The 16,368-nt window shown below is 36.2% G+C and overlaps 1 protein-coding gene across 2 annotated transcripts; it reads right to left on the bottom strand.

Annotated features, from left to right (window-relative positions):
- Positions 1-363: 363 nt before the first annotated feature.
- LOC149844814 (phytoene synthase 2, chloroplastic-like) lies at positions 364-16,137 on the bottom strand. 2 transcript variants are annotated; one of them, XM_089995294.1, is made up of 6 exons: positions 15,463-16,137; positions 14,540-14,590; positions 12,849-13,021; positions 2,131-2,366; positions 760-952; positions 364-636 (listed from the first exon to the last, which is right to left on the bottom strand). In XM_089995294.1, exons 1-6 carry the CDS (start codon positions 15,815-15,817, stop codon positions 460-462), a joined length of 1,185 nt encoding a protein of 394 aa, XP_089851420.1. In that variant the 5' UTR covers positions 15,818-16,137; the 3' UTR covers positions 364-459. The 2 variants fall into 2 exon arrangements, with proteins under 2 accessions (XP_089851420.1, XP_089851421.1); XM_089995295.1 differs by lacking the exon at positions 760-952 and having other exon boundaries at positions 15,463-16,136.
- Positions 16,138-16,368: the final 231 nt, after the last annotated feature.

Raw genomic sequence — 16,368 nt, 5'->3', positions numbered from 1 at the left:
TCTAAAAAGCTTTTGGTAACTCTGGATTAGACCCATCTTGAGAAAAATAACCAAGATGTTTGAAAGAAGGAAATTCCTATCTCAGTCGGTAACATCAGAACTGCTTAAGTCGGAGTCTCGTCATTTCAGAGTCACCTTAAATCAGCTGGGTCTTAGCTTTTCAGATCGTCATATGAAGAATTTGGATGCCTCCCAATTGGCATATGGCCTCTCCAACTGACTGGTTTTGGCAAAATCAGCCTCTCGATTGGCACCCTATTTTATAGGGACTGCATTTTGTACATTTTACCTCATTCAATATACTGGTAGGGGTCTGCCCAAACCCATCTTGCTTATCAAAAAAAAAGATGAAAGATTATCAACTTACAGGTGATGAGCTATTTTCTTTAAGGGAAAAGAATTAGAAGCTTACAAATATATCATCCTGACTTAAGCCCTGAAATTAATAAATAAGAGCAGTCATGTTCTTAAGGTGCCCGGCGATTTCGAAGGCCCGACAAAAGAACTAGCATAAGCAATGGGCAATGACAACAATTTCTTAGCTTTTCCCACGTATGCTCTCTTTGAGAAGTTGTTATAGTCATTGGCCTCAATAGCATCTAGGATCTGTCTATACAATAGCAGTGATGCCCAGACCTGTAAGAAAACCAAGAAGAAAGTCAAAACAAAGAATCAAAGCATAGCTTACAGGTGCAAGATCATTGTAGTATAAACTGAATTCCTGGTCAAGGATTGTGAGCAAGAGCCCTCAGAACAAACCGGCCAACGACTAGCAGGGTTTAGCTCTATGACCCCCTTCTCTGCTTCATCAAAGAACATCCTTGCTCTTTTGATTTGACCCTTCATAAAATTCCTCCATTTTTCTGTCACTTTTCCTGCAAAGATGTCATCATCTGACAGAGCAGCACGCTTAAGCTCATCTTGGGGAAGATATATTCTTCCTCTTCTAGCACTACAAGGAAACAAATGCACTCTCAAGTCAAAAATCATGTGAGTGTTTTCGGGCGTGAGAGAGAGAGTCTAGTCTTTCCTGGCTATGATACAAAAATATTTTGGTAATTCTTGGTGCACTTGTCAGCCATCATGATATGATTAATTAAAATAGGGTTTTTTTTCCAAAATCATCCGTCTTATCAGGTATCCCTAAATCAATCCTTATAGCAATTCCCACCTTTTTGTTAACCCTTCCACATCTGTCCTTAGGTTTAAGAACCGTCAGAGCAAATGACGGAAACCGTTGAGGCCTTACAAAATGACAATTTTTCTCATTCATGATTGGTTTTTTTCTTTTAAAACGATGGTTTGGCCTCGAACAGAAAACCATCTAAAAGAAAGACATGACACTGAAAAATTGGTTTCAGCCACCGAAGATTTTGAAAGCCCCAGCATATACCAGCTATAGAAAAGTTGTCGAAAAGAATACGCCTGTGAATAGCACAGAGTCTCACGTCTTATCTCTAAACATGCGATCATTTTGCTCTTTTCGTATTGCCCACTGATATTAAACCGAACGAAAGCAGACCCCTATCAGTTATACAATCATACTATTGAGATTCGAACTTACAAAGTCCCACTGCTCCTGCCAAACAAGGGGAGCCCAGTTGATAATGCCACCAACTACAATTGGAGAGGCACAGTGGCCCAAATAGCCCCCCCCCCCCCCCCCCTTCGAAAATGGATTCCACCGTGATGCACCTGGTTCTTATATATGTGCAAAATCTCTCTCTCTCTCTCTCTCTCTCTCTCTCTCTCTCTCTCTCTCTCTCTCTCGGAACACAAATACACAACTCAAAAGAGGGAGAAAAAAGGCATAGCACTTATGGCTCTCTACAATAAGATCAACGAGGAAAAGCTTTTGATGATTGCAAGGGGCGCAACACAATCTCGTGAAGGTGGTTGAAGAGAAAAGGTTCAAGGTGAAGAGTGTTTTGGTAATTTTTTCTCTTAAACAACTGTAGTAAATTTTAAACCAAGGTTAACTGTACAGAAGGATGAAAGTGTCCCAACGTTTTGAAACATAAAGGTGTTCTTGGCAATAGCTATAAGGCAGGGATGGATTTGGGAATGCCTTATAAGCCAGGGATGGTTTTGGAGAAAACCCATTAGAATAATTAGACTGTAAAGACTTACTCTTCTCCAACATCTCTGAGTATGTTCGTGAGCTGATTGGCAATTCCAAGTGCTAACGCAGCATTGTAAACAGACTCAGTTGTGGCCTTGGAATCTGGTGCAATCCCCATTACAGGGACACTCATGAGACCAACGGTTCCGGCTACGTAGTAACAGTAGAGATGCAACTCATCAAAATTCATGTATCTTGATTTCTTCAAATCCATTCGCATCCCTTCAATCATATCTTTAAATGGCTGCACAAGAATGGAACTTTCATGTTTCCAGAGGTACCAAGCCACAGGAATATATGCCCACAATCAACTAAAACATTGAGAATAAAAAATAAGAGCAAGCAAAATGATTACTTGGATACAATTCTAAAACAATAAAATTACTATGTAAAGATAGAACATGTCTAAGGCTCTATCTCAAATTTTGGAAGGGAGAAATCTTCAACTTGGACTTCAATTGGAAATTTAATTATCGCACTGTAGAGCTGCTAGAGGGATTTATTATATATTTTTTCTTTCTGAGTGCATTTTCATTCATTTTATTTCAAATTAAACGCATCTCACATTGCTCCTCACAAGAGGCTCCTCTAAGATCCTCTTGGACCTATTAGATACCCCTACATTTCAAATTAAACCCATGATTTTGAAATGGATGAGTCTTCAGTGCTTTCCTTTGTCCTAGGAAAAAAGAACCTTTTTTGGTCCATCAATAATAGCAAAACCATCTATTCATCTTAAGATTATTTTCCTAATTCACAACATGATAAGACTAACATTTGCCAGGGAACTGCTTTTCTTCTTCTATCTCAATTTTCTGATAAAGTATGAATCTTATGCGAGAGCATGTTTCAAAATGTCAGCTTTCCATGGTCTACTTGCATTTCATTCTCTATTACATTATTCTTTGTGGTCTGATGTTGATGCCTTCATCAGGCATATGACTAATGAGGAATTTAAGGCAGTCACTTCAACTACTGGATTTACATCTCACTTACTTCCACTGCCAGAACATAACTAATATCCCTCCCCATGTTTGTGCTTTATATCTTCTTAGTTCTCTTGTCATTGTATATTGTGCCGTTTACCTACTGATTCATCTTCTCATTTTCTTCAACATTATTTAGCCATTTGAACTGTTTACAAGTTCAAGGTGCTGTACAAACTGATATTCCATCTCTGATAAATTTTTTTCTTGTAATATAACAGAGAAAACTCCGCTTGTGTAGTTATACACTGCCGGTCCCAAGCCCGGATAAAGGAGGAGGGTTGCGGTAGGCCTGTGACAGCCAGCATAAAAACTGTCATATCCTATGAAAATGAACCAATATGAGAATTTCGTTGGGGCGTTCCCTACTGAGCGACGCGTTGTACTCTCTAGGCCCGGAGGCAGTGATAAATGTGCAAGGGTTGCTAGGTCGTCGCCCAGAAGCGACGCGTCACACCGGCGCCCGGGTGTGGTGTCAAATAGGCAAGGGTTCTCTCACTTTGTTGGACGGGTGGGGGTAAAGAAGTTAGTCCAAGACCATAAAATTAGGTTAGCCACTTGGAACATAGGGTCTTTAACTGGTAAGTTGGTAGAGTTAGTAGATGTTATGTGTAGGAGAAAGATTGATATTTTATGTCTTCAAGAGACCAAATGGGTAGGTGAGAAAGCTAAAGTGATAGAACCTTGGGGATATAAGATTTGGTATACAGGAATAAATAGGAATAGGAATGGAGTAGGGATTGTTATGAGTCGTCAGTTTATAGATAATGTAGTTGAGGTCCGTAGGAAGGGTGATAGAATTTTACTTATTAAATTAGTATTAGGTACGGATATTATTAATATTATTAGTGTTTATGCACCTCAAGTAGGTTTAGATGATTCCATTAAGCATCAATTTTGGGAAGATTTAGATGGAGTAGTACAAGAGACATCTTATGGAGAAAAGCTTTTCATCGGCGGTGACCTTAATGGACATGTAGGCATTAGTAGGGATGGATTTGAGAATATCCATGGAGGCTATGGTATAGGAGAAAGAAATGAAAGTGGAGAAAGGATTTTAGATTTTTGTTTGTCCTATGATATGATCTTAGCAAACACTTGGTTTAGGAAGAGGGAGTCTCACCTAGTAACATTTAAAAGTGGGGTTAATACGAGTCAGATAGATTTTTTCCTACTTAGAAAGAGAGATAGGGGTTGTTGCATCGATTGTAAGGTTATACCAGGAGAAAGTGATAATGAGAATTTGGAGAAGTATATGATAGCAAAGAAGGAAGCTAAAAAAGTTGTTCGAAACGCGAGGGCTAAGGTATATAAGGAGGTTTATGACAAGTTGGATACCAAAGAAGGCGAGAAGGATATTTATAGGCTTGCAAAGATGAGAGATAGGAAATCGAAGGATTTGGGTATGGTTAGATGTATCAAAGATGAAACGCAAAGGGTTTTAGTCAAAGATGAGGAGATTAAGGAGAGATGGAAAGATTATTTTGATAAGCTATTTAATGATAGTCATGCTCAAGATCTTGGAGACTTCTCCATTCCTTTTCATGAGATAAATCGTGACTTCATGCGCAAGATTCAAAAGAAAGAAATTGCAGAGGCTTTGAAGAAAATGAAATCAAGAAGGGCAGTTGGCCCAGATGGTATACCTATCGAGGCTTGGAAATGCTTGGGAGAGAAAGGTTTAGAATGGTTGACAAATCTTTTTAACTTGATTTGGCGAACAAATAAGATGCCTAATGAGTGGAGGAAGAGTACTTTGGTGCCTTTATATAAGAATAAGGGTGATATACAAGATTGCACAAACTATCGTGGTATAAAACTCATGAGTCATACTATGAAACTTTGGGAGAGGGTGATTGAGTCTAGGTTGAGGAAGGTTGTCATGATATCAGAGAATCAATTTGGTTTTATGCCTGGAAGATCAACTATGGAAGCTATACATCTTCTTAGACAACTTATTGAAAGATATAGAGAGAGGAACAAAGATTTGCATATGGTTTTTATTGATTTAGAGAAGGCATACGATAGAGTACCTAGGGACGTTCTCTGGTGGACAATGATGAAGAAAGGTGTTTCTCTCAAGTACATTAGTATAATTAAAGATATGTATGAAGGAGTAGTAACCAATGTCCGCACTTGTGGAGGGGTGACAACCAATTTTCCGATAACGGTTGGGTTACATCAAGGATCTGCTTTAAGCCCTTTCCTATTTGCGATAGTGATGGATGAGCTTACGAGATCAATTCAAGAAAATGTACCGTGGTGTATGTTGTTTGCTGATGATATTGTTTTGATTGATGAGTCTAGAGCTGGGGTTAATGCTAAGTTAGAATTATGGAGACAGACATTGGAAGCTAGAGGTTTTAAGTTGAGTAAGAGTAAGACTGAATATATGGAATGTCGGTTTAGTAAGCAACGAAGTAGTGATGGGAGTGTAGTGAAGCTTGGTGAGCAAGATATACCGGTGAATGATTATTTCAAATATTTGGGATCCATCATTCAAAAGTATGGAGAAATTGATGGAGATGTAAATCATAGGATAAAGGTTGGGTGGATGAAATGGAAAAGTGCTACTGGAGTGTTGTGCGATCGTAGAATGCCATTGCGGTTGAAGGGAAAGTTTTATAGGACGACTATTAGACCCGCTTTACTATATGGTACGGAATGTTGGGCTGCCAAGAGACATCATATTCAAAAAATGAGTGTAGCTGAGATGCGGATGCTTAGATGGATGTGTGGAAATACAATAAAAGATAAGATTCGGAACGAAGAGATACGTAAGAAGGTAGGTGTTGCACCCATTGAAAATAAGATGCGAGAGAATCGTTTACGGTGGTTTGGACATATTCGGCGAAGGCCTAATGATGCTCCAGTTAGAAGGTTGGAGAAATGGGAAAATATATTAGTTAAAAGAGGTCGGGGTAGGCCTAGGAAGACTTGGATGGAGATGATAGGAAAGGATATGAATGCTTTGAACCTCACCGAGGACATGGCGTTGGATAGAAATGATTGGAGGAAAAGGATTCATGTGGAAGACCCAAAATGAATTTCTTTTTTGGTTCATATCGCTGACCCCAATTGTTTTGGGATGAAGGCGTAGTTGTTGTTGTTTTGTTGTTGTTGTTGTTGTAATATAACAGAGAACTTGTGCATGGGAGGTTGACCAAGGACAGCTTTTTTTAAAATCTAATTTTGATGCTTCTACTAGTAGCTCAACATTTTTTACTAAAGGTGATTTTCTTTTCTGTTTCTGTTTCTGTTTCTGTTTGCTATTTGTTATCAGCAGGCCTCCTGTGTGTTAATTTCTAAATCCTATCATGAAATGGAAAAAATAAAAATAAAATACCCAGCAAGGATACAACTTTATTCCTTTTCTTTAGGCAGAGTATATTTATCTTAAGCATATCTTCTTGCTTCTCAAGGCATTATACTTTAGCACATCTAACTTCACTATCAAGCAGGATGCAAAGGCACAAAGTATCTTTACACTATGGATATCACTGACTGTTTATGCCCATCAACTAATGAAGAGGGAAGCCCAAAAATCTGACATTACTAGCTATATTGAATTCGGTTTTACATCTTCTGCCCATATTTAAAGAATTATTACACAGGATGCTCATTGAATTCGGTTTTACATCTTCAGCCCATAGTTTACCAGACACTTCCCTAATAGATCCAAACCTTCTTGCTTCAAAAACTCAGTTGTGCAAGGAGAGCCTTCCTTGGAGCATTGCTTCTGAAGGTTCCAATATATAAGTAGGCTTTTGCATGCCTTTCGGTTTCTTACAGTGTATTATTCTTTAAATATTAACTCTCCATGCTTCCCACTACCAATTCTACTATTGATTCCTGAAATCACATTCCACCCTGGCAACCAACCCAACCTAAAAGATCAAGTCATCCTGTAAACCACCAAGTTTGTTAACTTCAAGCACTGTAAGGCTGAAATCTTGCAACTAAGATTTTGTAACCCAGCACCTCTAATCTTATTTTGATGTTTTATTGTTTATAGTTATACCAACTCAACTGTGCTTTCTAATTGGGGCCGAATGATATAATGGGATGGTAAAGTCACACTACTATAACTGAGGATCCTTGGGTTAAAATACCACAGCAGCTTCCCCCAGCTTGCCAATCAAAAAAATGTATTTTCTAATTATATTTCATCCTTCCTACATTCCAGCAACTTCACCATGTTAGGCTCATATTAATCTTCTCCTCTATAGGAAATACGAGGATCTTCTTTTTCCCAGGAACCCTGTGTTAAAATATATGTAATCATCATACCCGATAAAGGGTATTTTTGTAATTCTGCCCATTAGGGGCATTTTAGTCTTTTTACAGTATTTTATTTTTCATTTTCTTTTTATTATTCATTTTTCTTTTTTATTAAATGTAAAATGCATTTAATGCATTGCATTGCATTGCATTGCATTGGGGGCCCAACCAAAGGAGTCGTTGGACCCCTAACGGTCACAAATGTGACCGTTGGGGGCCCAACAAGCTCCTTTTGGGCCTCCGAAGGTCCTCTCTCTCTCACACTCCCTCTCACTCATTTGTATATAAATAGAGGGGTTATCCCTCATGTATTTTATGGCCTTTTAGGCCCTCATTCAATAAAGCATATGCAACTTATGTCTCTTCGTAGGCTTCTTGTGGTGTCCTTTAATGGACCATTTTGTTATTCCCCATTATGGGGTTGTGTTTGTCCAATGTTGGACCTTATGAATGCATTATGCATTCTTGTAATTCATTTTCGCATACTTTCTAACATGGTATCAGAGCAAGGTTAAGATCAAGTTGTTCTTTGGTGCATCGGGAAGCGTGTTATTCAAGAAATTTTAAAAGAAAAATGGTGAAGTATTCATTTCTCTCTCTTTTCTTTCTTAAAGTTATTCGGTATGCATTCTATTTCTTTAAGTGTCGTATGAAAATTTTGATATATTTTTCATGTGTTCTCTTTGTCATTATGTCTTTTTATAAGAATTTGAGTTACTTGATACTCCATTGAATCTTTTTTGTATACATACTTTTTCGTATGTTTTTCTTTAAAAATTTTAAATGATAATTTCTAAAAACCGGTGAACCTGTTTTTCGAAAAATTAGATATATGATTGCTCAAAACTTGCTTTAATGGGTCGGTAAAAATTTATGACCATTGGAGCTTTGAATTTATATTTTATACCTAACTTTGTTTGTAAGAATACCTTTTATATGAATAGTAAATCTTTAAAGAAAGGTACGTTAAGATTAAAATGTTTGTGAGATATGTAGTTTGATCACATACTCTTCTACTCTCTCATCTTATTTGTTATTTCGTATTGAAGGTACGTGTTTATCCACTAAAAGGTCTTATATGTGGCTTCTTATAATATCGTGTGTTTTTTGGAAAAATGCTTGACATATATGAAAAATTTATTATTAAGTTTTGATTCACTTACCTAATGTGTCCTTTTCATATGAGCAATATTTGATTAAGAAGGCTTTTTATAATACCGGTTGAATTAAGTTTTAAAATGGTCTTATGAAATATGGTGATTTTCTTTACATCTTTATACTCTTAAAGATTCTTCAATTTGATTTAAAGAGTTTGTCTCATTGTAAAATTTATGGTCTTCATTAATGTTCGTTGCGTACTTATTGCATTAGGAGTTGGTAATAACCTATTAAGTCATATGTTTTTTATAAACTTTTGAGTTTTGAATTTTTTTTCCTCAATAAATGTTTAATTTTATAGATTTATGCCATAGTACAATCTTATTTTGTCATAAAGTTTTTTAATAAATCTATTATTCTTCATTGTTGGGATTTCTCCCACTTTAATGAAGTTTTTCCCCTCCTTTGGGAATTTTGTGTGTTTTTGTGTTTGAGCTCTCTTAAAGAAGCCTTTCGGTCCTTATAATCTTCTTGTGAGTATATAATCTTTTGTGAAGATTTCATGGTTGTTGTGAGAAGATTGCTTGTGAGTATCTTTCTCTTGCATAATATCCTTCAAAGATTCATTAATACTTGTAAACCTTTGTGGATCTTTTGAGATTGGTTGTGAGCATCATTTTTTACAATAGTGGATTTCATAAGATTTTCAAACTTCATAATATTACCATCTTTATGAATGCCTATATTGGCCTAAATTTATTATTTGCTCATTCAAGATTATTGTCATTCAACATCTTGTATTGCATAAAAGTGTATCTATTATCATTTGGTGTGCATATAATTGCACTTTATATCTATCATAGTTGAGGCTTGTTTTGACTCTTTGATTATTCCAAATCGGTTCTTACACATGATGTTGCTTAATATTTCATGTTGTGTTTGTTGCATGATAAGCCTTTTTAGTATAAATGACTTCTTTTGAAGAATTGATCATGATTAAGCATAATTCGTGTTTATGCAAAATTGTTGTTATAAGGCATATTGTTGTGATTGATTATATTGGATTTGATTTGATTTTTTTCAAATCGGCCCTCTTTGTAAAATCACCTATTTGGAAAATGATTTCCTTATGTGTTCATTGCCTTTTTATGACATTCATATTTATCCATCACAAGTTGTTATATGATACATCAATCATTTTTTGCTTTGTTATTGTTATATTAGAGATGTTTGTTGAGGTGAGTTATGGGTACCTCGTGTTATGTCATTTTAGGTTGTCAACTTGTAGTTTGACTCTAAAATGACTTGTTATGTGATCTCTAATTATGAGTGTGTCACTCATTTGTTTGTGGTCGTTGTTTTTATGAATGCTTTTAATTATGTATAGTTGTGATGGATGTCTAAAGTTTGAAACCTTAGTATTTTAAGGTATATTGAGAAATTGATGTTCTTTAATTGTATTTCCGTTACAAGATTTCTTGCCTCAAAAGTCTTTTCCTTTTATACCTCTTATCTAAGTGTCATCATATGTAGAAAAGATTTTTTATTACACCTTTGTGTGTTGGTAGCCCTTTGTTGGCTTTGTTCTCTTGGTCTAGTAGCTGAACACACTTGTCTTGAGTGTCATTATATGTAGACAAGGCACGTTGATTCACACCATTGTGTGTGATTTTAGTCCATGTTGGCATTTGTGTCCTTGTTCTAGTCGCTGAGATGTGTGCCCATGGTTGGCTTATTTCACTCATCTCAAGTATCAGTTTATGTAGACAAGAGATGTATTGTTACACCTTCGTGTGTGTTTTAGCCCATGGTTGGCTTGGTACTCTTGTTCTAGTAGCTGAACATACTTGATTTTGAGTGTCTTTTTACGTAGACAAGAGATGCTTTTAGTCCATGTTGGCGTGTATTCTCTTATTCTTGTCGTTGATACACTCATTTCAAGTATTATTACATGTAGACAAGAGGTGTTTTTACACATCTTTGTGTGTATCTTTGGCCTTTGATGGCATAATGTTTATGTTCTTGTTCTAGTTGCTTATACACTTGATTTATGAGTTTTTTGATGAGTAATGAGGTAGTTGTTTGTAGTGAGTGAACTATTGTTGACATTTGTAAAATTCCATTCATATTTTGTTTTTAAGAGATACAAGTGAATCATATCATTGATATGCATATTTGGAAATCAATTTGACCTATACATTAAGTATTTATAGTTTTTCGGCCACCTAATGATTTTTTGTACTTGCAAACATGTGAGTGAGATTTACCTAAATGTGTAAGGCTCTCTACTCATATAACATTTATTCTTGACTCTTGGGTGGATATTTTTAATGTAATCTTGTTCTTGCAAATTCTCATATGACATTTGTTTGGCATAGAATTTCTTCTCTCTAAAGATGTGAGAAGAATCATTAACTCATCTTTTATTGATAAAAAATCTCCTTAGTGTTGATTTATGTGCTTTTGTAAAGCCCCTTTTGGGATCTCATATATTGAAGTTCATATTTTGCATGCTTTTGTGCACGTGCATCCGTGCCTTTGTGCAGTTGTGAGTGTTCTCCTTTGTGCCTTTGTGCACTTTTTGTTTTTCTTGTATTGTGGTATTATACAAAATCTCTTTTTTATAGAGATTTTCACATATACTTTTGTGTACTTTTATTCAAGTATTTTTTATGTGTCTTTATACACATTTTCCTTTGGGGTGTTGGAACTTGTAGTGCACATCTTTGAAAACATTTTCACATTTATTAGTGTTCTCTACTTAGTGTAGCCCTTGTGCACATATCTTTTTTCAAGAACATATTGTATTTTATCAATAGAATATTTAAGTTTAAATCGTTTTTGCATAATACTCAATTGAAATGCATGAAATATCTTATTAATTGTTGTTTTTTATGAAATTATATATCCTTCTTAATCAATGTTATGGTCTATTTTGTTTGATATCTTTTATTTGATTAAAATACAAAGATACCTTTTACTTGGAGTTCTTTTGGCTTGTTCTAGAGGATCGCCAAGATGAGAGGAAAGAAATATCTATGATACATCATGGATGAAGCTTGGGGATGATCATTGAAGACATTTAAGACTGAACTTTGCAAAGTTCTTTCATGCACAATAAAGATGATGACTTTCATTGAAGATTTTTTGAAGACTTGGAACCCTCCTTTTGTATCTTCAAACTTTTCGTTATCCCCACGTAAAGTTTGAGGGGGGGTGTTAAAATATATGTAATCATCATACCCGATAAAGGGTATTTTTTGTAATTCTGACCATTAGGGGCATTTTAGTCTTTTTATAGTATTTTATTTTTCATTTTCATTTTCTTTTTATTATTCATTTTTCTATTTTATTAAATGTAAAATGCATTTAATGCATTGCATTGGGGGCCCAACCAAAGGAGTCGTTGGACCCCCAATGGTCACAAATGTGACCGTTGGGGGCCCAACGAGTTCCTTTAGGGCCTTCCAAGGTCCTCTCTCTCTCTCTCACTCCCTCTCACTCCTTTGTGTATAAATAGAGGGGTTATCTCTCATGTATTTTATGGCCTTTTAGGCCCTCATTCAATAAAGCATATGCAACTTATGCCTCTTCGTAGGCTTCTTGTGGTGTCCCTTAGTGAACCATTTTGTTATTCTCCATTGTGGGGTTGTGTTTGTCCAATGTTGGACCTTATGAATGCATTATGCATTCTTGTAATTCATTTCCGCATACTTTCTAACACCCTGTCCCTTTCTTTCCCTAGGCCAACTTTTAATTCTATACATCAGTTTAGATTTGAATCTCCAAAAATATCAATGATTTCTGTCTATAAAAAAATTCTTAAGCTGATGCTGACCAATCCAATAACCATAAGCAAGATCATAATGTGCTTTGGCAATGGAGAGTATGAAGAAACACAAGTGAGCATTGAAAACAACTTTATACTCCATATTTTGTAGCTTTCATTAGATGAAATATTAAGTTGAAGGAATAGTTACTTGGCTCCCTTCAATATAATTAGAATCTATACTGATGCACAAATTCCACCAACTGTCATCTGCAGCTCAGATAGGTAAATCTAAATAGGTAGATGATGCCTTCCATTATATTATTTATCTCTTTGTGATTTTTTATGGTAGGTCAAAGGATATCTCAGCCTCTTGTCCACTTTAATTATATCCAAAAGATAAGTGTCATTAAAAATCTATCCTCTGCTACATGTGGGAATATGTGAATAATAATAAGTGAAAATTAAGACCGACCATGTGAACATGGAGCATACCCAAGCAGGATTTAATGTGCTACCATGTACATCTACATAAAAGGTACTAGCAGAGGCACAGGAAGCAGTGTGCATTAAGTTTGTTAGTTTATAATACCTGGATATCTACTGGAAATTTGGAAACTGTATCTGCTAAAGCAGCATCATACATATCATATGGACGGCCCATAAATAGATCATTTAACCTTTTCTCCCATCTATCAAGAGCAGTAGGTGTTATATGTGAAGCATTCGGTCCATCCACCAGTTCATCAGTTCTCCTGCACCACACTGTACACATAATAACAAGAAGTGAAATCAACAGCTTTACGGAGAAAAAAAACAAACGCTAGGTGACTAGGATAAAATTAATTGGTAACAAGTCTGCAAATCTCGTGGTTCTAGCATACACCAGGATCATATATACAAATTATGATTATTTACTTCACATCATGCTTAAGTTAATATTAAAAAAAAAATTGCCATCCATCTGCTTTTCCTTATATTTTTCTCTTTTTTTTTTACTGAGGAGCGCAGCAATTGAAGCAACAAAGTTCAGGAATCTGACATAAAAATTGCAATATTGGCTATAACATATCAATGATTACAAAGCAGAGACATATATCTAATGTACAGCATGGGAGGGAAAACTATGCATGTTGAGGGAATTTTAAGGACATATTACTCATTTTTTTTGTTATTTTCCAACTTTGTACCACTTCTCTAGAGTACATTCATAAGCATACCCTTATTCATGGTTCCATGGATATGTGTTGAACTTACATACTAATCTAATAAATGAAATAAAGTATCCACTATAGTGGAATAAAAAGCAAACAGTTTGAATTTTCCGTCAAATATTAAGACTGAAGATTCCATACAGTTTAAGCTAAGGCAACGATATTGATGCAGGACTTCTCTGCATGTCTGTCTTTCAGAAGATCAGACATAAACTTATCTGATAGAAAAGATGATATGAAAACTAGGATTTAACTGCTAGAATATTGAACCACAGACATTGATTTTCCACAAATTAAAACTCTAGAGGTACTGTTTCTAGTTGTAAGATCGAACCAAATATGATTCATCCATCTATATGTTGCATTCCCTCACATTCATGTCTTTTCTTCAATGAATGAACATTTGAGGGAATGATTATATCTACATGTGATTGTTCACTAATACATATGCAGAATGCCTCACGGAAAGGTAATGGTTAAATAAAACTTACAACCCAAATGCGATAGGTTCTTTAGAATCACATTCATGCAAGACATTTAACGCCACAACAGAACATAAAATGAATCTAACTAATGTTTTGAAACTGTCACAAAAAATAGCTAAAGAAAGACTGGTTATCTGTTCTAAAATCAGTCATAATACATTTGTCAATTTTGTAAATATTTCAATTGTAATTCTGCCCAAAAGATCAATAAAATACTCTCAAACTTTTCATATCCAGGTATTAGTCCTATGTAAATAAGACATCATCAATATTGCAGTCCAGGTAAGGTGATCAGCATGTGTTTGGCATCAGCTAGAAACAGATATAGACTATTTATTAAGTTGACAATTTTGCATAGTACATGAAAGATATTACATCTAAGTCTTCACATTGTGACATTCAAAGGGTTTGCAAAGATCTCACAAACAACAGGATATGGGACATCCCTAGTTGTTGCATCACTTTCATGCAAAAGTACTTACCATAGATTCAAGCACATGCTGTATAAATTCAAGCACAAAAAATACCAAAAAGAAGAGAAAAATGCATGAACCTCAGAAAAATTAAACCAGCAAAGAGCTTACCATAGATTGCCCACACAGCTCTTTGCCTTTCTGGTGTCATGAGTAGTGTTCCTGGCAAAAAAGAAGAAAAAAATGCAAGAGAATATAAGACACTGAAGTGAAAGATACTAACAACCTTATTCCACAGTAAATGAAGGAAAAAAAACGCTATAAACAAATAATCAATAAAAAAAGTTGCCATCCCGGAAAAAAAAAGTTGAGCTCTGCTATCGACTATAGACACCATGAATTGATTACTTCGGTTTGGAAAAAATTTTCACAGTTAAAGCTAAATATAATCAATTATCTAAGTGACTATTCTCCATGATTGCTTCATTAATAATGGCATAACAACTTGGCAACACAATATAGACATAGAGAGGGAGAAATTTGAAATATTTTCACCACAGTAGCATGAGTATCACATGTTTTTGTCCTCATCATGCTCATAGTAATTATAAGTGAAATCACCTAATAGCCCCAATATACCAATGGAACAACTGACAGTACTCGAGCAAATGATCCGATCGTCAGTTGACAAAAAGGAAAGGAAAATGGGAAAGAAAAAAGGAAAGAGAAAAATTTGCTAAAACCCCAGAAGACATAATTCAAAGACTGGAAAACTTCATGAAAATAAGGCACCATCGTTAATTTTTTTTTTAAGGAAAAAATTCCTAGACGAACCAGTCATGTTTATACAATCAAATTTTCTTAACCAATTCGGTGTCTGGCTCATACCAATGGAGAAGATGACAAAGCAAATGAAAGGCTGCCACTCACTCCATCTCATTAGAAGCAGAAAGGTGGATAGAGATCCAACCGTCCAAATACCAAATTCAATTCCCCTTTTAAGTTCAATTTTACACACCGTCAAAACCAACAAAAGGCAGAAAGAAAAACCACAATTAACCAAATCCAAATTCACAGAGAGAGAGAGAGAGTACCCAAGTAAAAGGTCTTTGCATACTCTGCACAGACCTCACCGCACCTACTGTAAGCTTCGTTCAACACGCTTGGACTAGAAGGCGCCCCCACCTCAGTCTTGACGCCAACAAGCCCCTCTGCCCTCCTCAGCTCCTTGACCAGAGCAGCCTGTTTCAGCACCACATCATACACCTTCTGCTCCGAACTCGTGAAGACAGCACCACCAGACGGATTTGCAACCATGCTGGACACAACAGAAAACCCACTCGAGAATCTCAAGCATCTCTTCCTCCCCTTCAATCCCCCACCCAGAAACTGCACCAAAGGCCTCTCCTTCTCAACTGGAGGGTTGACCCATGACACCCTAGCTGACATCTTCCAACAAACCACTCAGAAATGCTTAATAGTGGCCAAAACACTGGATTTTCTTCCGGAAATCTTCAGTTTAAAGAAGACCCATCTCAGGAAAGCAATCAAAATTGAATCTTTTGGGTCAAGATCAGAGAGAGGCAGTGTTTTCTTGAGAGTTTTAATGGTGGGTCTCTCTCTCTTGCTTGCTTTCTCTTCTGTTTTGCCTTTTTGAAGTGGGGGATTGAGATCTCTGATGCTGTGAATCACTCGATTGTGTGCGATTTGGTCTTACGTGGCAAGATTGACTCCCTTCAAATCCCACTATGGGGGCTATTTCCCATCCGAATGGACTAGCTTCGTAGAGGTGTTATTTGTAGGGAGTGAGGGAATTACACCACAAGTTGGACCATTGGAGGATAAGACCATTTTCTACTGTGGCTTAAAGCTATAGTGTTGGGATGCAGTCAATTTCCGGGCCGCACACCGTTGGCACGAGTTCGGTACGAAGGGAGCGGGTATATGCTATGGCATATAGCAGCTCCCCCCGTGTCCAAGCATTGGGGGTAGGGATTGTA

This window comes from Nuphar pumila, chromosome 2 (genome assembly GCF_984573655.1).
Source record: "Nuphar pumila chromosome 2, dmNupPumi1.hap1.1, whole genome shotgun sequence".
Taxonomy (NCBI): domain Eukaryota; kingdom Viridiplantae; phylum Streptophyta; class Magnoliopsida; order Nymphaeales; family Nymphaeaceae; genus Nuphar; species Nuphar pumila.
The sequence above is the reverse complement of the archived record's forward strand: the minus strand, read 5'-3'. Positions and strand labels throughout refer to the sequence as shown.

What these genes read in the sequence shown, in the direction of transcription:
- LOC149844814 (XM_089995294.1), bottom strand. Translation starts at nt 15,817, where the DNA reads ATGTCAGCTAGGGTGTCATGGGTCAACCCTCCAGTTGAGAAGGAGAGG. An exon ending in AATTTCCAGTAGATATCCAG is followed by an intron (nt 2,367 to 12,848) that starts GTATTATAAACT and finishes ATTCTTGTGCAG; the next exon opens with CCATTTAAAGATATGATTGA. An exon ending in ACCCTGCTAGTCGTTGGCCG is followed by an intron (nt 637 to 759) that starts GTTTGTTCTGAG and finishes GTTTTCTTACAG; the next exon opens with GTCTGGGCATCACTGCTATT.